This window comes from Raphanus sativus, chromosome 5 (assembly GCF_000801105.2).
Source record: "Raphanus sativus cultivar WK10039 chromosome 5, ASM80110v3, whole genome shotgun sequence".
Taxonomy (NCBI): Eukaryota; Viridiplantae; Streptophyta; class Magnoliopsida; order Brassicales; family Brassicaceae; genus Raphanus; species Raphanus sativus.
In genome coordinates this window covers 17161259-17183270 of record NC_079515.1, presented here as the reverse complement: position 1 = coordinate 17183270, position 22012 = coordinate 17161259, and the positions used below count along the sequence as shown (strand labels likewise).

The 22012-nt window shown below is 29.9% G+C and overlaps 2 protein-coding genes across 3 annotated transcripts; both read left to right on the top strand.

Moving 5' to 3' along the window:
- The first annotated feature begins 284 nt into the window (after positions 1–284).
- LOC108829628 (probable LRR receptor-like serine/threonine-protein kinase At1g29720) lies at positions 285–12796 on the top strand. Of its 2 annotated transcripts, XM_057010753.1 has the most exons (25): positions 286–492; positions 580–754; positions 837–908; positions 6780–6851; positions 6962–7033; positions 7108–7179; positions 7300–7371; positions 7750–7821; positions 7899–7970; positions 8078–8143; positions 8226–8297; positions 8665–8727; positions 8794–8865; positions 8939–8989; positions 9065–9106; positions 9919–9956; positions 10104–10489; positions 10582–10780; positions 10913–10933; positions 11016–11150; positions 11241–11359; positions 11452–11662; positions 11763–11994; positions 12089–12239; positions 12331–12796. In XM_057010753.1, exons 1-25 carry the CDS (start codon positions 390–392, stop codon positions 12697–12699), a joined length of 3009 nt encoding a protein of 1002 aa, XP_056866733.1. In that variant the 5' UTR covers positions 286–389; the 3' UTR covers positions 12700–12796. The 2 variants fall into 2 exon arrangements, with proteins under 2 accessions (XP_056866734.1, XP_056866733.1); XM_057010754.1 differs by lacking the exons at positions 6780–6851; positions 6962–7033; positions 7108–7179; positions 7300–7371 and having other exon boundaries at positions 285–492.
- Positions 12797–14302: 1506 nt separating this feature from the next.
- LOC108831412 (uncharacterized) lies at positions 14303–17300 on the top strand. The gene is made up of 9 exons (XM_056985730.1): positions 14303–14334; positions 14418–14542; positions 14614–14698; positions 14785–14854; positions 15004–15182; positions 15296–15407; positions 15489–15665; positions 15746–15865; positions 17109–17300. The coding sequence occupies exons 1-9, from the start codon at positions 14303–14305 to the stop codon at positions 17298–17300; spliced, it is 1092 nt and encodes a 363-aa protein (XP_056841710.1).
- The last annotated feature ends 4712 nt before the right edge of the window (positions 17301–22012 follow it).

Genomic DNA, 22012 nt, shown 5'->3' with positions numbered 1-22012 from the left:
ATCTAAGAAGAAGGGTTGAATCAAAGGATTTTAACGGTTATAAATATTTACTAATAATTTTACCAGAAATATTGTCCATAGTTATAGGATTTTGTATGTATGTATATAACTTCTAAAGAAAAAAAAAATCTAAATTTGATCCTACCGAAAAAAACAATAAAATCCTTAAAATAGTTATCGTTACTTTGTACAATTCTATGACCCAAGAAAACCAAAAACGTAGATAACATCCATAAAATATGTACCACTACTATGTACTATTATTCAACTACCCAAGAAGACCACAAAAGGATAATATCGATACAATTTTCATTACGTCATGTATTTATTCTCTTCTTGATGGAAATATTGGGACAAACCAAGTACACACACAAATATCTAAATTGACAATGTGGATCGTCTTCTCAACTCTCTTCATGTTCTTCATCATCATCACAACCTTCCTCGCGGTTCTAACAACATCCACTTCACAAGCTCTCCATCCAGATGAATGTATTAAATCAAAAACTTAGTTCTTTTAATATCAAAGGTCGGTAAAAAATCAACAACTTTTCTATATATGCTCGATAATTTCTGCAGTGAATGCACTTGGGGAAATAGCTACTACACTTGGAATGGAGAGATTGAATCTAAGTGATGGAGATCCTTGCCTTTCTAGGACTTTGAATATTGGTGTTCTTTCGAATGGGATGACTAGCACCATTGCTTGTGATTGTAGCTTCAACAATAACATGACATGTCATATTACAGAACTGTGAGTGTTAATTTATGTTTTCTCTAATCATATATTTATTCTCTTCTCTTCTAATTATTCTTTTTTGGTTGAACAATCACAGAATTCTCATGTCCACAAGTCTTTCAGGGAAACTTCCGCCTGAGTTGGCCAAGCTTCAGTATCTCCAGAAAATGTAAGTTTGAAATTTTTTTTAATAATCGATAATTATCATCGTTGGTTTTGTAAACCATGGTTTAGAGAAATTTTATATAGATGAAAATTCTTAAACAACTAAAAAGATTACTCAACTTCCAAATTTTTCTTATCGATCTGACTTTTGTTCTTCTAAAAAGTAAATGATGACTTTTTCAAAACAAACAAAAAAAGAGTAAATGATGACGAAATTGTTAACGAATAAATTCCCTATAGAATACTTCCATATATAACTCATCTGATTTTGCCAAAATTAGTCATTACATTAGATTGTACCTAGGGGTGTCAAAATGAGTTACAACTCATGAGTTAGCTCAGCTGAGCTCATTTTTTCATGAGTATGATCACTATATTTTAGGCTCATTTAATAAATGAGTTTAATGATCGAGCTTAAAAAAGATCACGAGTTATATGAACGATCGTTAATGAACATGAGCTGACTCATGAGCTCGTTCATTTCTGATGGAAAAAGATAATTTTTATATTTATCATATTTATCTTTAAAACTAAAATGTAAAATATACATAAGTAATATAGGAGTAAAACTTTTAAAAGTTATCTATACTTTTTCCGAAGAAAGAAAAAAGAGACTATCCTGTTTAGAAATTATCAAAATCTTCTATATAAACCCACGTTAACCATATCATCTCTCTCACAAATTTCATTGATCTCAAATTTGACATATGTCTCCTCTCACTTTGCTTATCGTAACTCAGAACTCACGGTAAGTTATTTATGATAAATAGTTTTATTAAATTTTGAATAATACTATAGAAGTAATTTTATCGATGTTTAATTTAATATAGTTATAATTATTTTGTGTTAGATCACGAGTTAGCTCATTTAACTCATGATCTAGATGATCCGAGTACGAGTTTACATATTGAAACTCATATAATAAATGAGCTGATCTGAGCTAACTCATGAAAGAGCCGAGCTTACTATGAGCTGAGCTGAGCGAGCTAGCTCATTTTGACACCCCTAATTGTACCTATTAGACTAGTCATTGTGTAGAAGTCAATAACTATTACGACAAGTGTCATTCCTGTCAAATAGATTGTAACACAAAATTAACATTCAAAAACTAGTTTCAGAATGGAATTGTTTTCTTTTTAACAAAAAATAAATGGAATTGTTATGTCATTTATACTCCATATGTTTCATAAAAGGTATTATTCTGCCATCATACCATATATTAATTGGGAAATCACTTAATTGACTTTTACTGACGTTTATATATGAAATTTTAGAAAATTGTTTTAATTTGATTGAACGAATATTTTTTTCGATTTTCATTTATTTTAGTTAAAAGATAAAATAATTTAAAAATCAATAAATAACACTTACCAAATATATATAACACAAAATTACATATAGTAACTATTTATAAAATTAAGGAAAGTGTATATAATCTATCATCAATTCCTTTCTAGCAATCAAAATATTTATAAATTTTACAAATTTTTAAAATAATAATTTATCAGAACTGATATAATGACTTTACAGTTTTATATAAAACTTTAAATATCTTTTAACATTTTTTAAAAATCATATATTATTTAAAACTGTTTATAAAATTTATACTATTATTTTTAAAAATCTGTTCATAAAGATTATAGAATTACTTATGGATATTTATAAAATACCTTCTAGAGGTTTATAAAATTAGTTTATCATATATAGTTCAATATAATAATTGTGTTTTAACATGATGATTATGACTATAAAGTAGATAAATTAGGATAGCATTTAAATTTTTCTTTTTATAAACGATAACTTAAAATACATTAAATTACTGTTAAAATATTTTTAATAATTATTGTTAAGGAATTATTAAAATTATATAAAATATAATATATAAATGTATATTTATATTAAGATAAAAATATATCATGATTACAGTAGTGGAAATATTTCTATATTTTAAAATTTCGAAATTAGTGGAAATATTTAAGTGTAATTTCGAAAAATGAAGATCCTATAAAAATCTTTTAAAACAGATTTGTTAGAATTTTAAAATAAAAATGTTTATATTTAAAATGAAAATATATCAAAAGATATTATAATTAAAGTATTCTAAAGATTCTATATAATATTAATCTTAATAAAATACATTTAATAAGATTTCTAATTAAGTGATGGTCCAAATTAAAAAATCACACATGAAAGAAGTCATGATTTCTCTTTTAATATATAAAGACTAGATTTTGATCCGCGGTTTCAAACCGCGGGATAATTTTTCGAAACAATCTAAATTTATTTGATATAAATTTGTATTTTTTATTGTATCTACATTTGGATGTTATAAATGAAACATTATATTGAGTATTTTAAAATTCGTCCCGACCCGCTGTTAAGTCGACAAATTTTGTGGTCTCATATATAATCCGGTTTAGTTTTTAATAAAAAAATATTTAAAATTCTTATAAAACCCATAATAACAGCTAATACCCATGATCTAGCTATCGGTTGAACTAATAGATGACCCAATATGCAATCCGGTTTGACTTAAATTATTATAGTTAGAGTATTCTAATATATATTCATGAATGTTTAGATGAATGATGGATATATATATAATGAAAGTGATGTTCCAATCTTAATACTATTTTTAGTCAAACTAAATTTTCATCTTGTTGTAAGCGTAATTGATCAATATTTGAGAGGATGCATATTAAAAATGAAATATATTTGAGCATCAACAATTTATATACGTCTATTACAATTTACTGATTTATGTTTGTAAATATAATTTTCATTTATTTAGTAAGTTTACGTTTGTTAGTCACATGTTATTGGATTATTTTGATGTTTTGTTTATAACTTATGTTAAATTTAAAAGTTAATTTCATTAATCGCATTAATTTTGATTTATATGTGTATTATATATTAGTTTTTATTTATATTTTTCTTATATATATAATTATATTTTACAACTAATTAAACTATTGACACATACTCTCTTGCACCAATTTAGGTTTTAATGTAGTGTTTTATGATATAATTGTGTTAATATATTTGTTGAATTAGTTAATATTTGATAAATATATTGCATGTGTTTGAATAACCCGTAAAACTATGTTCGTATCAACAATAACATGTTTCATCGTATACTAAATATTAATAGTATCAAACTATTACTATTTATATATATATGTATATCTAGTTTTAATACTCTAAATATATGAATTATATTTTTATATATTTAGTGAGGGTTTTAAAGAATTTTTTTTTTTGCATTTGGATTAATATATAGCTGTATATATACAAATTAATAGATATATATATATCATTATTTATCACATTAATAATTAAATATAATTAATTTATTATTAAATTTCGTATTAATTAAATTATATTCATTAGTTTAAAAATAATAAATTAGTTAGTTAGCTCCTTAGTTTTAGGCATGATGTATATTTAATATTAATTAAGTTAAATATAACTAATTCAAAGTTACAAATAATTATTTTTCAAAAATAAAAAGATCAAATGATCATGTGGATTATAAATATATTAAAAATTAGTTGATGTGATTTAACATTATTTTATTTTGTTATAAATATCTTTAGTATTCACATTATACATTTAAATACACATATATTTTAAGTCTTGATATGTTTTTATTTTATATCATAACTCTTAACTTGTTTAAAACTGTTTAAAAACTTGTTTTTAATATATTCTGTATGTGGAATGATAATAAAAACAAAAAAACAAAGTTAAGTATTTTTTTCAAATGTTTTCAAAACATAAAATGTTTCTTATATAAATATTTAATAAAACCGATTTTTTTTTGCACGTATGTAGGAATCGGTTGCATATCGAATAATATCTCATTATCAATAGATACTTGTTAGATTAAAAGACATTATGTGATAATAATTAGTGTATTTATTTTAGTTGGACTGTTTTAACTTTTTTGTAGTCCAAAACATAGTCGATAAATATTGCTCATGTTTTAATAATATTGATATTATATAACATATTAACTTATTTTTTATTTTTTAAAATAAAACATATGTCTAATTTTGCTAAAGTTGTCAATAAAATATACTTTAGTTAATTGCATTTATTTAAATATACATTAGTAAATTGCATTTATTTTTCAAAATAATAAAATGGTTATATATATAATATGATTTTCTATATTATATAAAAAGTAAAATTATACATAAATTAAAAAAAAAGTTTACTTTGATGAAAATATAATATATACATTCTTCATAAAATATTTATATCTGCGAAATCACAGACAAACACCTAAGTTATATTATATAAAATTATTATTTATACTTTTAATGAAATTTATATTTATTTTAAATTTAATATCAGTTACAAAATATATTGATCTTATAAATGTTTTTTTTATCTCAAATACTATTAGTTTAATATGTGTAATTAATTAATAAGAATATTAGTAAATTTCAATCATTTTAATATCTAGTAAAAAGTGTCAAAGAAACATATTTTTGGTAAACGGAATAACTATTTATTTTGCAAATGACCATTTGCACAAGTCATGTGCGACATTCAATAACAAATTAGGTTGGGCTTGTTTTTAAAAAAAAACTAGATTTTTGACCCGCGCTTAAAAAGCGCGGGATTTTTGAATTATAAATAAACTTTGATACCAATTAATATTTTGAGATTATTGTACATTATTGTGTTCTAAAACCGTATTATATTAAAGAAAAGAATTTTGTTTAAAATTATATAGTTTATGAATTAGTTTATTTGAGATTTTGTATATACATTTTATATAACTTTTTCTTAGATCTTGGTATTTTACCGTACCTGAAAAACCTAACAAAAACGACTCGAAAATACATGTGCAGTTCATATCCGAATCTTATATAAGTACCTATTTAATATATTTTTGGACCCGTAGGTCTCTGTTTGAGCTCGGGTCTTCCCCGAAATCCGATTGGGTGCGCAAAGTATCTGAAATATTTTGTATATATTTGGTATGGGTATTTCAGACATGTTTTTGGGTAAAATTTAAATTTAAAAATATATTTCAGGTCGGTAAAAATTTTGGGTACATTTTAGTTTCATCAGGTTAGATTACGGATAAATGTTTGGACATTTTGAGTATTTTTTTCATGTTTCGGATACATTGAGTCTTTTTCTGGGTTCTAAATAGACTAACCAATCCAAAGCCATAACATACCCAAAATTATATTTATTTTACAAATATTTGAATTATGAACGCGTATCAACTCAGATATGAAAGAAACCAACATATACAATACGAATATGTTTGCATGTCACGTAATTGCAATAGGAGGTGGACCTGAGATGTTATAATATGAACGTCTAACTTTATACATAATTAAGAACATTATAATATTTTATAGTTCTCGTGTGAATATTATATATTCTAGATGTCTCACCATTTTGTAATGCAATTGTATCGTGATATTAATTTTTTTTTGTTTTATAAATTTTTATTTGTTTTCCGTTTTAAGTGGTCTATATTTTTTATATATTTACAATGCAGATGTATCATGTATTTGTCATAATAAATTTATTAATAATTCTTTTATTGTTTCCATATTTAAAAGTAAGATATTTTTTCTGGAATTTATTACATGTATTTGAGTTATGGTAACTGAATATATTTGATGAGATATTGATTACAAATCGATTTTTCTTTTTATATTGCTAAAAAACCATAATTGTATTTTTAATGCTATCCATGTTTTCATGCTATCCTATAGCCAAACACTCCAAAATTTTTAATTCCTATTCTAGTTTCCAAACAACTTCTTAAAGTACTTCAACTTTAATAATATAGATTGTTAGTGCATGTTCTAGGTTCTTGTATGTATTATTCTCTTCTTTCCAGAAACCTGGTTCGAAACTACCTTTCGGGCACAATCCCAATGGAGTGGGCTTCAATGCCATATCTCACTTCCATGTTAGCTCTCTCTCTCTCTCTCTCTCTCTCTCTCTCTCTCTCTCTCTCTCTCTCTCTCTCTCTCTCTCTCTCTCTCTCTCTCTCTCTCTTAACTTCGAATATTCTTGCAGCACGCTCTCCGCAAATAATTTGTCTGGGCCTTTACCAACTTGGTTGCAAAACTTCAAGAATCTGAAAATCCTGTACGTCTCTAAATGTTTCCCATTTATATTCCTTTTGACTTACCTATATTACAGTAATGTGATCAAATTTTCAGAGGGGTGGAAGGCAACCAGTTCTCTGGTACGATTCCTGATGAGCTTGGTAATTTGACCAACCTAACAAAATTGTAAGACAATCTTTGGCTTTGCAGGCATCTTGCATCCAACCAGATTTGATATTTTTCATCGGAAAATCTTTTGTTTAATGGAAAAATGTTCCATGTTGGTCTTCTCTGAAACTGGTGCAGGCATCTTGCATCCAATAAATTTATTGGACGATTGCCTATCACTCTCGCTAGACTAGTAAACCTTGAGGAATTGTAAGTTCTTGCTGTCCTTTGAAATGAATACTTTTCATAAGCTTTTTGCCTCTCTTTTTAAACTGAGTGCACTAATCTTTTTTTTTTTTTTTTACTTAGACATAAAAAGCAGTAAATTTCACAGAGTTTAGAGACATTTTACAGAAACTTAGAAAAAGTTGTTTTATAATCACCAGATTGAACTGAAACGTGTATTTAAAGCTTTCTAGCTTTGCACTTTATACATGCTCTATTACTTTGTAACATGTGTAATTAAGTTGTAAAATTGTTATGACTGTCTCTAAACGCTTACTTAGTTAAGTGTGTTGAAAGATTGTTCAGAAAACCTATAAACATAGTTATTTCGAAGCTCTAAAGTAGTTTGTTTTTACTTTGCAGTTGGATAAGTGACAATAACTTTAATGGAACCATTCCAAGATACATCGGCACCTGGTCTCGGCTTCAAAAGCTGTACGTAAGCTTTTCACTTTATTGCTAATTTTTATTTATTTCTCTTGTTGTTTCTGTTTATCAATCTTGCTCAGCAGATTTCTACATGCGAGTGGACTTAAAGGACCTCTTCCTGAAGCAGTGGCCCGCCTAGAAAATCTTGTTGATCTGTAATTGACTACCTTAAATATATATATATATATATATATGTATATATTTTAAAACGGCAACTGAAACAGGACTGATATTTTAAACGATTGTACACATTCATGTGCAGGAGAATTAGTGATACGACTGGGATAAACTTCTTTCCAAATATATCCAGCAAAGTCATCGCAACCCTGTATTTATTTTTCTACTGAAGCTTATGGTTTCTTCTGCCTTGATCGGAAATTTTCAAACTGATGTCTCTGTTCCTGTTCCAGAATTTTGAGGAATGTGGGTTTGTCTGGTCCAATCCCCTCGTACATCTGGAATTTGCCTAACCTAAACAGACTGTAAGTTCTTTTAAATAATATGTGTGAACGCTTTACAAGTTTGAATCTTGTCAGAAATCCTACCTGCTGAGCGTATTGCGTATGGACTTGACATTGTACATTTATATATATGATTAAATTTACTAGACTATACCACTTGTAAGATTAAAGATCGTCATAACCACATAAAACATAGACTGCATGTAAGAATTGTATGCTAGTATGAAAGGATTTTTAAAAATATATTATTTACAGTCCTTTTTATTATTATTATATACAGTCCTTTTTTTGTAACATATTATATACTGTCCTATTTATACAAACATAGGGTATCTAAGAAAATTATGTCCATACCAAAGAATATTTATATTTAAGTTGTTTACCGCAGAGATTTATCGTTTAACAAATTGACTGGTGAACTTCAAGAAGTACAAAAAGCGCCAACAAATACGTAAGTCGTTACAATCCAGGATTTGGGTATTTTAATTAGAGATTGAGACTGACTGCTTTCTTTCAGCTATGTGACTAGCAACGTTCTTTCCGGAAACGTTGAATCTACTTCTGTTTACCTCCACAGCAAATCTGATATGTACGTTTCCACTGCATTTATGGCTTGAGAAATTGCCATCATCCCAGCTAATATACTTGTCGGTTTTCTACAGTGATCTCTCTTATAATAATTTATCTTGGTCATCGAGCTGTCGGCACAAGAGGTATGAACATGAAATGGAACAACTTCAATTAAAAATTTGATAACCTTCTCATGTTATATTTTTCTCTTCAACCAGTAACATCAATACATACCGGAGCTCATATTTGCAAAACAGTGTGTAAGTACAGTCTTTTGCTTTATCTTATAGCGAAAATGGATTAAACCTAGTAATCATTTGCTTTACAATACGAATAAAAGGTATTAAAAATATGCAAATTATATTAGTTTGTGATTTAGATAAATATTTGAGTTATATTAAAAATCTATAAATATATTCTAATTAGCTTTTATTTGTTTACTGATAATTTTTTATTAATAACAATATATTATTAAAATATAAAACAATTTGTTAAACATTAAATATTCTAGTGTGTGGTTAAATCATTAATTTTTTAAAAGGGTTGCTAATTCTATTAACTTGAGCCCACCTAAGACCATGAGCCCACTTAAGACCATGATTAATGTATGTCTCTTGTGGAGGATTTTTTAGCGAATATAAAATACTTCTTTCAGTTTTTAACTAAAAAAAAGCTAAGAGACATTTCCTGAATAAGAGATATAAGAACATCAGTATTGGTGGGATGCAGTTAAGTCCCTTAACTAAGGGTTTTTTTTTTTTTGATTGGTAGAGAATAAGGGCTGACCTTTAACTAGAGATTTTTCCCTTTTCTTTCCTCTTTGGTCCCCACGTTTTGTGATCTCCCTCCCCCTAAGGGATGACCTTGATCCCACCAATACTTATGCTCTAAGAGACGTCTCTTAATTTTTTAATTAAAAGCTAAAAGACGTCTCATATATTCGTTAAGAAACCCTCCCTAAAAAACATGCATTAGTCATTAATCATGTCCTAACATCCTTAAATATGGCAAAAAAATGTTTCAAAGACTCTTTCTTGATTAGATGACTAAATGTTATGGTCTTATGTCACAGGCTTGTTCCATGTGCTGGTCCAACAAACTGCAGCAAATGTAAGTACATATTGAGCAATGTTAACTTATCTCTAACATGCATTCGACATAGTTATAGACAGTGTACTTTGTTAAATCCCTCTTGTTACCTTTACAAAGCTGTAAGCATGTACTCTTTCTAATGGTGATAATCATTGTTGATCTTAGATCAACGATCATTGCATATAAATTGTGGTGGAGGAACTGTACAGATTAAAACATCCTCAGGTAAAATCACTTATCAAGCTGATAACAGTACAGCTGATGCCGCAACAAATCACCACCTAAAAAACTGGGGAATCAGCAATACGGGTGACTTTATCGATGATCCAAATCATGACGACACCTACATAATTTCAACTAGTTTAACACCATCTGGAGATTATCCCGATCTCTATAAAACCGCACGTCGATCTGCTCTTTCTCTAGTTTACTATGCGTTTTGCTTGGAAAATGGAGCCTACAATGTAAAACTGCATTTTGTGGAGATCCAGTTTTTAGACGAAGATCTAAACAGTCGTCTTGGAAGAAGATTATTTGACATCTATGTTCAGGTAAAGTGTCGCTAAGGATTACAGAATAATTTTTATTCAGTCATGCATGGAATTAAAGTTCTTTTCCTTTTGTCCTCTCTCTCCCCTTTTAGGGAGAATTGTTCTTGAGGGATTTTAACATCAAAGATGAGGCTAATGGAACTCTCAAGCCTGTTGTGAAAGAAGTGAAAACTGTTAATGTGACTGACCGTACTTTAGAGATTCGGTTGTATTGGGCGGGGAAAGGGACAGTACTCTTTCCTAAAAGAGGAAACTATGGTCCTCTTATCTCTGCAATCTCCTTGTGTCATAGTAAGAATACTTCACCTCTGCCAAGTCTCAGCTTGAGCAAACATATATACGACTATTTTCCCGTTATTTGTTGCATTTTGTTGCTCGCCGTCACCTACTGGTTGCAATAATATTCTTGTTTAAAATTTTCAGGTCTGGAGCAAAATTGCGGAGGTTCTAAAAAATTACTTTGTGACAAATGTTTTGTAAATTGGTGTATACATGCATTGACACTTTTATAACGTTTCATTTGCAGTGGAGAAAACAAAATATCACACTAATTATCCACTAATTTTTGGGGTAACGGGTGCCGTGTTAGCTATAATTCTCTTGGCTTTGGGATTATATGCTCAGAAAAGATGCAGAGATCAAACAAACATGAGAGAAAGAGGTATCAAATTTCACAAAGTATATGAATCCATTCCTCATATTTGTTCATAACATTTCTGATAATTTTCTCTTCGCAAACATGATCATAAAGATCTGAGAGCTCAGGGTCTGCAAACAGTTTGGTTTACATGGAGGCAACTGCAAGCTGCAACAAACAATTTTGATGAAGCTAACAAACTTGGAGAAGGAGGTTTCGGATCCGTATTCAAAGTATACTAAAACATACTCAGAATGTATTCATTGTATATACTTGAGAAATATCACTGCTTTTTTTTGTTTCTGATATGAGAAACCTAATTCAGGGAGAGCTTTCAGATGGAACTACCGTAGCAGTTAAGCAGCTTTCTTCTAAGTCATCCCAAGGAAACCGAGAGTTTGTGAACGAGATAGGCATGATCTCAGGTCTAGATCATCCAAACCTTGTCAAGCTTTACGGATGTTGTGTCGAAAAAAATCAACTGCTGCTAGTGTATGAGTATATGGAAAACAACTCCCTTGCTGTTGTGTTGTCTGGTAAATAAAAAATTATTCAACTCTTCTGTATGTTTTGAACCTAACTCAAATGTACATATGCAACGACCTCATTTCTCATTGGTCTACCGAAAATTTTCAGAAAATAGCTCCCCGAAATTGGATTGGGCAGCAAGGAAAAAAATATGTGTGGGGATAGCAAGAGGGCTTGAGTTCCTCCATGAAGGATCTATGATCAAGATGGTTCACCGTGACATTAAAACCAGTAATGTACTTCTAGATGCCCACCTTAATGCAAAAATATCTGACTTTGGATTGGCTAGGCTCCGTGAAGAAGAACACACTCAGATTACCAACAAAATTGCAGGAACCATGTAAGTATTGAACATAAAACAAAACAGAAAAACAATTACAGAATGGGAATGGCCGATAAAAATTAGCTTAGTCTTGGTTTCTCTTGTAATGCAGGGGATATATGGCTCCTGAATATGTACTATGGGGTCAACTAACAGAGAAAGCAGATGTGTATAGCTTCGGGGTTGTGGCAATGGAAATTGTTAGTGGAAAGAATAATACTAAACCGAGGGGAAGTGCTGATCATGTCTCCCTTATCAATTGGGTAACTTTTTGGAGATTTTTTTCTCTCTTTTCCCATGCAATTTAAAATTTGTAAAGTCTAGTGAAACATGTTCTTTGACATCAAATATCAGGCTTTGATGTTGCAACAAAAAGGGGACATACTAGAGATTGTAGATCCAATGTTGGAAGGTGATTTCAACAGTAAAGAAGCCGTGAGGATGATCAATGTTGCTCTTGTTTGCACAAACTCATCTCCTTCCTTAAGGCCAACCATGTCAGAGGCTGTGCAAATGCTAGAGGGAGTGATCGAAATAGCACAGGTTATGTCAGATCCTGGCCTATATGGAGACGAATGGAGCATTTCAAAGCTAAGGGACAATAATACACATGGAAGCTCGAGAACGACTGGTGTGACAGATCAAACAACAATGACGATGGAATTCTCTGTTTCTGGTTCTGATCTAAATTCGACAGTAGAGTTTCCTTCCTCATCGCTGTAATAATGTTCCAAATCTTACATGTTAAAGACAGTTTTATGTCACTGAATATAGAAAATGCTATAAAATAAATATATAATGGAAAAATGATTGTTGGATACCTAAAGTATTGACCACAACATGATATATAGACTACACTAATGTATATCTAGCTACACGAAATATATATTGCTTCTCAACTTAATAATGTTATTTTGTTCATATCATGAGTTTAATTGTATTAATCCGAAAGTGATGTCAACGTCTGAGACATTAACTCCGTTTAATTTTCCCATTCTTTTATTAAAATCTGATCCACCAACTTGTAATTTAACCAATTTCTCTATTATTTTTTTGTCATGATGGATCAAATTTTAGTTAAATTTTAATTGGATGGGTTAAATTCTATAATAAATCCTCCTATATATTAAAAGAGAAGTACATTGGACACGTGGCGCTCATACAGCTCTTCTCACGAAAATTCTCGCGTTTCTATTGGTCGAATTTTTCTAATTATTCTTTTTGATTTATTTTTCTCATCGCCCTTTTAATTGGAAAGTCACATTAATTGTCAAACGCACTAATCATTTCTTGCGCAAGAATCGTAATCAATGTCGACCATTAATCATAGCTTGCAGAATAATTTTAATAAATGTCGACTAATCATTAAATGTCTTAATGGGAAATACGTTTTATATTTTATTAGGAAACTAATTATTATCAACATACCTTGTTTATATTGACTACTTGCGCAAGTCTCGTATCATATAAAATGCATATTCGTGATTAATTTTACAAATTTATTATGTTTCCTTTAATCATTAGTCATTTAATTTACATACCTTATTATAACCAATTACTTGCGCAAGTCTCGCAAGTAATATTTTTTGCGACGTTAGTACTCTTCACCATCAAAGGACTATATATAGAGTACAAAGTAGCGTTGAAGCAACACAACCATTCTTCTATTTTGAAAGGAAAATGGCAATGCTCGCAAAGTCAAAAAATATAGTATCTTTGGTCCGAGAATTAAAACCCCGTAAAGATACGTCCCGTATTGAAGTTAGGATTTTTCGGTTATGGAAGAACTACAACAAAGAATCAGGAAACACTATTGAAATGGTTTTTGCTGATAGAGAAGTAAGTGAAGAACACACAGTTTTGTTAAGATTTTGTTTATTGTTTATTAATAATATTATTTTTACTGGTATTCAGGAGACAAGAATTCATGCTTCAGTTGGTGAACAACTCACTAAAAATATGGTGAAAGGCTAAATGAGGGAGATGCAATTGTCGTCCAGTTGTTCAAGGTCTTCGATACAATTGGTGAATATCGTACAACTCCACATCCGTACAAAATTGGTTTCTATCCAACCACTTTTGTTAGAAAAGCTGTAGACTTTCCAAGTGAAGTTCATGAAAAGAATTTTGCTGATTTTACCGATATTCTGGAAGGAAAAATTGATAGCAGCTGCTTAGTTGGTGAGTCAGTTTAGCACACAATTAATTGTCTGTCATGTTATGTTAAATTTGTTCTTATTTTTTAAGATTGTATATTGTAGATATTATTGGACAAATAGTCAACTTTGGGTCGCTGGAAAACAAAAGCATTAAAGGTAAAGATAACATGAGGCTTTTGATCGAGCTACGTGACCATAGGTAAGCTGAAATTTCTATTACTATTGTGGTTTTTTTTGAAAAATAAAAAGCTCTACATTTTATGATGAGTTTTTATTATACAGTAATGTCAAGATGATGTGTACTCTGTGGGGTGGTTATGCTAAACAAGTATACGACTACAGTATGAGTAACATGTCCATAATGATTATTTGTATTATCAGGTTCTGTTCCGTTAAAGAGTGGAAAGGTATGTAATTTGATTTGTTAAGGTTTCTAATTATTACTCGCAGACAATATAATATGATGAATGTTCTCCAGGGGTTTACTCCATATCTAGCGGTTTTAATTCCACCCACATTTTGCTAAACCCAATGTGTTCATTGGTTGATGAGTTTAAATTGTGGTACGTAATAAAAAATGCATATTTTTTTTAAAAATGTGTTATTAAATTGGACTCTAAAGTAAAATTATGTCTTTTTATCTATGTAGTCTTCCTGATGATTCACTTGCTATTACAAACAAGGATAGTAGCCAATGGAGTGTTGCTAGTTCTACATCTGTTCGTGCCCGGTTTTTTGTTCTTAATGAGAGGCTAACAATAAGAGATATTCGTTGAGAGTACTCTGGTTAGACGTTCACTATTATTGATTTATTAAATTAAAATTATTAATTTTAATATTGATTTTAACATGCTGTTGTCTTGAGTAGGTTGGGACTTTTGTCACCACGGGGACTATTGAAAACATAGATACTGAGCGTGGTTGGCAATATCTAAGTTGCAAATACCACAACAAAAAAGTTATGCCTACAACCAATATTGATGATGAGAACCGTCTCTTGTTCTACTGCAATACATGTGATAAAGAACACATTGATGTCATTCCGAGGTATTTCATTGAACGCGTACATAATTAACTATTCTGGTTTTTATTATATGATGTTTAATTATCGTGTGCGTCATCCAGTTATTAATTGACATTAAACTTAATTGGTAACTCAGGTTTAAATTAATTGTCCACGTTAAAGACGATACCAGTGAGGCAACTTTTCTTTTGTTTGATGGCAATGCTCAAGTGCTTGTGCGTCGTTCTGCCGCTGAACTCTATGATGAGGTACCGTCAAATTTAAATAAAAGAGGAAATTATTACTATATGTATAAATTAGAGTCCTCACTTTTCCCTTTGTACTTGTAGAATCTAGATGAAGACTTGTTACCAGAAGCAGTTAGCGACCTTTTTGGCAAGAGAATCCTTTTTGAGGTTTCAGTTGATGCTTATAACATCAAAGGAAAGAGCTCTCAGTATGTTGTTCGAATTGCTACTGCTGACCGTGAACTGATTGAGGAATTTTCTGCTTTGCCACTTAAACAGGTATTGTTCTCATTGGTGTGTATAGTTCAGCTAATTCTTACATTATCGTAATACTGATCGGTTAAACTTTTTCCTTCTAGGTCCTAATGCTGCAGTCTTCAGATGATATTTCTTCTGGTTCAGGTGGTTTATCAGGAACTCCATTGTCTAAAAGAAAAAGCCAAGATGAACAACAGAGTAGCCTAGAGGATCAACATTCCGTGAACAAGAAACTTTTTCTAAAGAAAGTCAAGGGAGAGTAACATAGCTAATGTCTATGATAGCTAATGTTCCGTTACTATCTACTATCGTGGCTTTGTCTTTGTTTTTATTTATTTAATCCTTCGTTGGAAACTGTTTTACGAATATTGCATTATATCATTGAGATCCTTACTATTTTTCTATCCAAGGATTTGATAAATCTTACTATTCATGGTTTACTAATTAGTTAGTAAGAGATTCAACTTGAAGATTGAAGATTTACTACGCTATTAAAATATGAAATTTTTATGTTTTTATGAATTAATAATGCTATACACGGTTGTTTCAATCTCAGTATCCATGGTTTACTAATTGGCAGAAAAAGATGCAAAGGCGAAAGTGAATATATAATTTTTACTACTCTTCCATGAATAAATGAAATTGGCAGAAAAATATTTGTTTTTCCTTAACTCCACATATATCTTGCAAATGTGGTCATATAAAGGTTTGATGTGAATTAATTTTTCGGTTGATTAAATTTACATAGACATGCATTGTTTCATAAATTAATCGATTGACATTCATAAAGGTTTAGGAAAAACTTGAACCGGTTTAGGGTGTTCTTAAATTCTAATACACTTAGCCCATGAGTTATATCGCCCTTACTACTAACTGAAGCCCAAATACTAAAAATAAGAAATGAAAAAAGGTATGAAAACATTTGACGGGTCCAGTTGTCATGTGAAAAGTCACGACCCTTCGATTCTCCTTCTTCTATATAAACTGTACACTGACCGAGAAACTTCCCAAATCTATCATTTCTCTTCTTCGCTTGCTTTTGTCTCGCCAACTATTACGCAAGTGAGTTCTCTTTCTCTTTAGGGTTTCGTTTACTGTCTATGATAAACTGTAGATCGATTTATAAACTGTATATTGCGTTAGGTTTTGTAGCAATCATTTTTATTTTTCTGTATATTTCGTTATGTATTTTTCGATTATAGGATGTATATATAGCTAGATCGATTTTAGATAGGTTTTGTAGCCACGATATACAGATTTGTTCTGTAGGTTATGTATGTTGATCTTGCTAGGGTTATTATAATTTATATTTGAATCGGAGAAAAATTGGAAAACATCATCCAGTTTATTTGTTTTAGTATTTTTAGAATTTTGGATTAGCAAGTAAGCAAATGGTTAGTATTGGTTGTTTCATTTCTCATCCTTTTATTTTTCTAACCCGTACTGTTTAAACCTAACATGCAGATCAAGATCTATATCATGGCAGGAAACAAGGATCTCAAAATGAAGGCTCCAATGGTTGAAGACTATGGTTCAACCGTTAAAGAGGCATTCAAGAAAGGGCGTCTGGAGACAACTCAGCATTACCGAGCCAAGCTGTTTATGTACAAGCAACTACAAGAGGGTCTCATGAAGAAACATGATGCAGAGCTTTAAGTCTCCCGCGTTGAAGGGAAATTGGAACTCATTGAAGAACTCTTCAATGAGTCTGCATTCACTGAACTGAAGGAGAAGTTGGAGTCTGATCTTGTGCTTGCTACGGCGAAGGTGGCTGATGTGGAGGTCCCGTTCATTGATTGGTACAAGTTGGGTGAACCACATATGTTTGACTAATCTGTGCGGTTCCTCAATCTCTCCAAGTTAAAAACTTTTTATGTTGTTTTAATATTATGTTTACATATTTCTGAAATTATTTACTGGTTTTTTAAACCAGTTTTCCCATCTTTGTGGTGGGAAACTAAACTTAAGTACTTATTTTATAAATAATCTATTTCGTTTTCTATTGTTTGTGTTTGTTATTGCATATATTACTTGTTAGTTAGTATGTTTTCAGTAGAGTTTAGTATAGGTTGTTTCTATAGTTAGAATAATATATATCATTTTAATCATGACTTACCCATAGAAAGGATAAATATAAGCGTGAATAGTTAGATATAGTAGTTGGACACATTTGTGCAGACTTTCACATTTCTCAAGATGATAAAGCCAATTAAACTAAATAATTTGATATATTATGAACTTGATAATTGATTAGAATATATATTCTTGACATAATATAAAATAGAAATTGGTTAATTATAAGTTTCCGTTTTTAACATGAAAAGATATTAGTTGCAATTGAATGAAAGATTTAATTGTCTTTAGGAAGCCTTCAATAATTGATTATTTTGTCATAATCATAAGTTAATAAATTTTGAGATATTAGAATATAATGCGAACTACAAATACAAAGCTTTCATAGCAATTTTTAGTATCTCAAGTTTCCAGAGTCTAGGTGATTGTATTGTCAAATATGCAATCGAGGTATTGTAATGATGATCTGTTTGATATTTTTTGAACTTTATTTGCAGACATGTTGAAAGACTTTGACATGTCAGTATGGACAATTTTCAAGAGTTATTAATTTTTTCCAAATTAAATCGCATGAAAAAAAAATGGAAACCTATGTACCTAAATTTGACAGGCAATAATTTAAAATTCCTTTTACAAGCTAACTATATCCTTGATCATTTCTTCTTTAATTCAAATAGTACATGTTTCTTTTAATAGTCTCGAATATCTATATATAGGGAAATATATATCATCTTTGTAAGGAATATCTATATATAAGGAAATTATAGTTTGCTTGGACAAATCAAATATAATCCATTCAATTTCAACGAAGATTTCGCCAAAATTTCGTATTTTTTTTAAATATGATTATTTATATGTACTCCAAAAATATCAAGTTGATTAAATATCTTTTCCTGTGTATCATAAATTAAACTTGCATTTTTTACAAAAAATGCATTAAATAAATATTGAAGTAAAATCTAATTGGATGAGTCTTAAAAGGGCAAATGGAAAGGCATTTTATGGGAATCGGTGGTCTTTCAATATACATTTTGTTTACTTTATTACTATCTTACCAAACATAATATCAGTCTTCTTCTCCGACGTTTTCTCTAGAATTCTCTCTTTACCTGCACCTATCCTTTGGTAAGATTTTATTTTCTATTTTATGTTATCAACACATGTAGATCATCAGTCACTTATTATATTCTCGAATCATGGTTTATTAGAATCATAATAGAAGTGCATATGTTTGTTCTAGAATACATTACAATGATCCTTCTAGGTTATATATAATAAGGATTGGGATTTAGTTCACCCTTTTAAACAATTCTATAAATTTGCGGATCTGACTAAATAAATTTGTTTTATTGTTACTTTAGTTTTGTCTTTTTTTACATCTGAATATGTCTGACCTTTATGTTAATGCAAATTATTTTGTACATATGCAAGACAAGATCTCTCGATGGCATTCAACAGCGACCTAAATCTCAATACACCGACGGTTGAAGAACACAGTCGCAGAGACCTTGAGGCGGCTTTCAACAATGGAATGATTGCCACTAGGGAGCGCTACCGAGGCCTGCTCTTTGTGTATCAGAACCGATTGGAACAAATCATAGCAAGGCATGATGAAGAGCGTGAAGTGTATCACATTCTAGGTAAATTAGAGTTACTCAAGGAACTCTTCAATCTGGCGGCTATGACGAAGGAGAAGAAGTTACTTGAGAACGAACTTGTGCTCGCAAAGGAGAAGATGGAGAGGATTAAGATTCCTGAAGTTGATTGGATCAGATTGGGTGAGCCACAAATGTCTGATTAACCTATTTGCTTCAATAATCTTCCATGTTTCCAATGTTTAAGGTCCTGTGATCTTTCGGCTACTTATTTCGGTTTTTATCATCTGGTTCTGTTATCTAGTTTATTGAATTATCTTATTTTGTGGAACTAAACTTATTGTTCCTTTTGCTAAATTTCTTTTTTATGGACATGGATCAGTGGAATATTTCAAATATGGTTTAGCCTCTTAGGCAATTATTAAAAAGTTATTTTAGTTTCGATGTATTTATAGGATGGATTCGGTTTAGTTAGTTTAGTTTCGATGTCCTTTAAGATTTATTAGAGGGATTGATCATCAGTTATACTTGGTGTAATGATAAAAAGTTCTAAGACTTCACAATAGTATGATATTTTGTAGTTATAGAATTAAATATACTACACATGAAGAACATTAGGTGGAATTATATTTACATGAATTTGTTACGATATTTCAAGCCATAATCAGGTCTTTAAATTTTTCTTCAATCAACAGAAGAAATACGAAAACTAATTGGAATATTTAATCGTTTTTCCCATCAAGCTACTAAAATGTTCTTCAAGGTCCTGTGATTGTATTAAATAGTATAATCTGATGGTCAAACTGAGATCAAAATCTGCATTTCAAGAAACGGAACAATAAAAATAATCTCTTAATACATGTAAACCGAACAAATATAACTATTGTTCAGGAACCAGGATCATCGCATTTTTAAAATGATAAGAGAAGCGACTTTCCTTATTACCTATGGTCAATTTTAAACTATCACAAGTCATTTTATTAATGCGAGGTAAATTTGAACTGGGTCTTAAATATACAAGAGGGCCTTCAAAACTGAAAACCCTAAGGTCCCATTAGTGTAAACCTAACTCTATATATCAAGAAACTGCAAATCCTTAATCAAACGTAGCGATACTTGTTTCTTAGCTTAACATGCAGCCGGGCAAGTATTGTTGGTCAATTTCTACACAGGTTTGCTCTCTCTCAAGATCCAAACATTTATGTTGAACATTACTTTTTTTTAGTTAAGGATTCATGTTTTATTTTATTTTAGGAACTATGCACATTTGATCATTTTCAAACTTCACAGTCTTCCTATTGTTATGTAAGTGATTTTTTTCTTATAAAATATTTACAATGAATTATACGTTTGGAGTACTTCGAGGGAATAACCTGTCGTACCATATTTTGCAGGTTTACGAAAAAGTAGAGAATCATACAGAGATTTTATTCCATCATAGACATCGATATCACAATATGATGACATTTATACACAGAGAGCAATATTCATTCGAAATCAACGAAGAACAAGATAAATCCAAGTTTGTGTATTGGATGGAGAATAACAAACAAATACCTCATGTAGTAAATCTAAAGTCTTCATATGGCGGTGGTGTTTGTAACTTTGTTTGGGATTCAAAAGCTAAATCATGGGCACCAAATATCCAGATTTGAAGTTTGCTACTATATTAAGACCTAATTTGTCGTATTTATTGAATAATTAGTAACATTTTGTTTTATTTAAGACAAAATTTGGAGTTTTCTAAGTATATTATTAGAGATACAGCATCGGTAATATATCATTTCCTCTAATATCCATAAGATCATTGATTTGTCGTTTACAAAGAAGGTGAATTACTTGACCACTATATTGTGCCTAAGAAATATTTTGAGTGTTTTAAATAAATGTCTTTTGTACCTATTACATCAGATCTTAATAATTATATTTATAGAAGATTTGATTGCAAATAAATTGCCTGCTAACGTCAATCATATTTATTAACATTCAATCAATATAAAGTAGTTTGATTGTGATAAGTTTATATATAATCTTACCATATGGAAACACCATTTACGGTTTCCATTTCGTTTTTGGAAGGTGAATTACTTTACCACAAAGTAATAGTATAAAATTTAAATGAATTATATTTCTTTTGTATTTATTACAAAAGATTTTTATCTTTCATTTTAGAAACCCGAGTAATTAAATGCCATCGCGACTAAAGTCAATTAATCCTATTAACTTTTATATTGAAAGTACAAAAGGAAAAATAGTTGTTATCAATTAATATGATATGAATTTTGAAGATTGTGTGGACCTTGCATAAATAATTTTACCTTCATGGACACACCATTTAGTAAATAACGTGTGTGACCAAATTCTATCTTCAATTTACAAAGGTTGTTAGTTTTTTTTATAGAAATTTCCAAGACATATGTTCATGAACCTACAAAGGTTGTTAGGTCCTTTTGTAGAAATTTTCAAGACATATGTAATCATAACTTTTGATAATACATTAACTACGTATATAGTATTATCTAAGTTAATTCAGTAGTTTATATACTGAGGGATATGTTATTTAGATTCTATTTATATAAATATTCAAATAAAACAAGAAAGTAGCAACTTAGAAAATTGAACGAAATAGATAAATAATCATGTAAAAACATAAGTACTTTTACATGCGTTCATAGATAATAACAGATGATAACTCTCCCT

Bases quoted from the DNA above. Each gene is read 5' to 3' on its own strand.
- LOC108829628 (XM_057010753.1), top strand. From the start codon at position 390: ATGTGGATCGTCTTCTCAACTCTCTTCATGTTCTTCATCATCATCACA. The intron at 755-836 runs GTGAGTGTTAAT...GAACAATCACAG, and splicing joins ACATGTCATATTACAGAACT to AATTCTCATGTCCACAAGTC. The intron at 11,360-11,451 runs GTATACTAAAAC...AACCTAATTCAG, and splicing joins GTTTCGGATCCGTATTCAAA to GGAGAGCTTTCAGATGGAAC.
- LOC108831412 (XM_056985730.1), top strand. From the start codon at position 14,303: ATGAGGCTTTTGATCGAGCTACGTGACCATAG. The intron at 15,408-15,488 runs GTACCGTCAAAT...TTGTACTTGTAG, and splicing joins CCGCTGAACTCTATGATGAG to AATCTAGATGAAGACTTGTT. The intron at 15,666-15,745 runs GTATTGTTCTCA...TTTTCCTTCTAG, and splicing joins CTGCTTTGCCACTTAAACAG to GTCCTAATGCTGCAGTCTTC.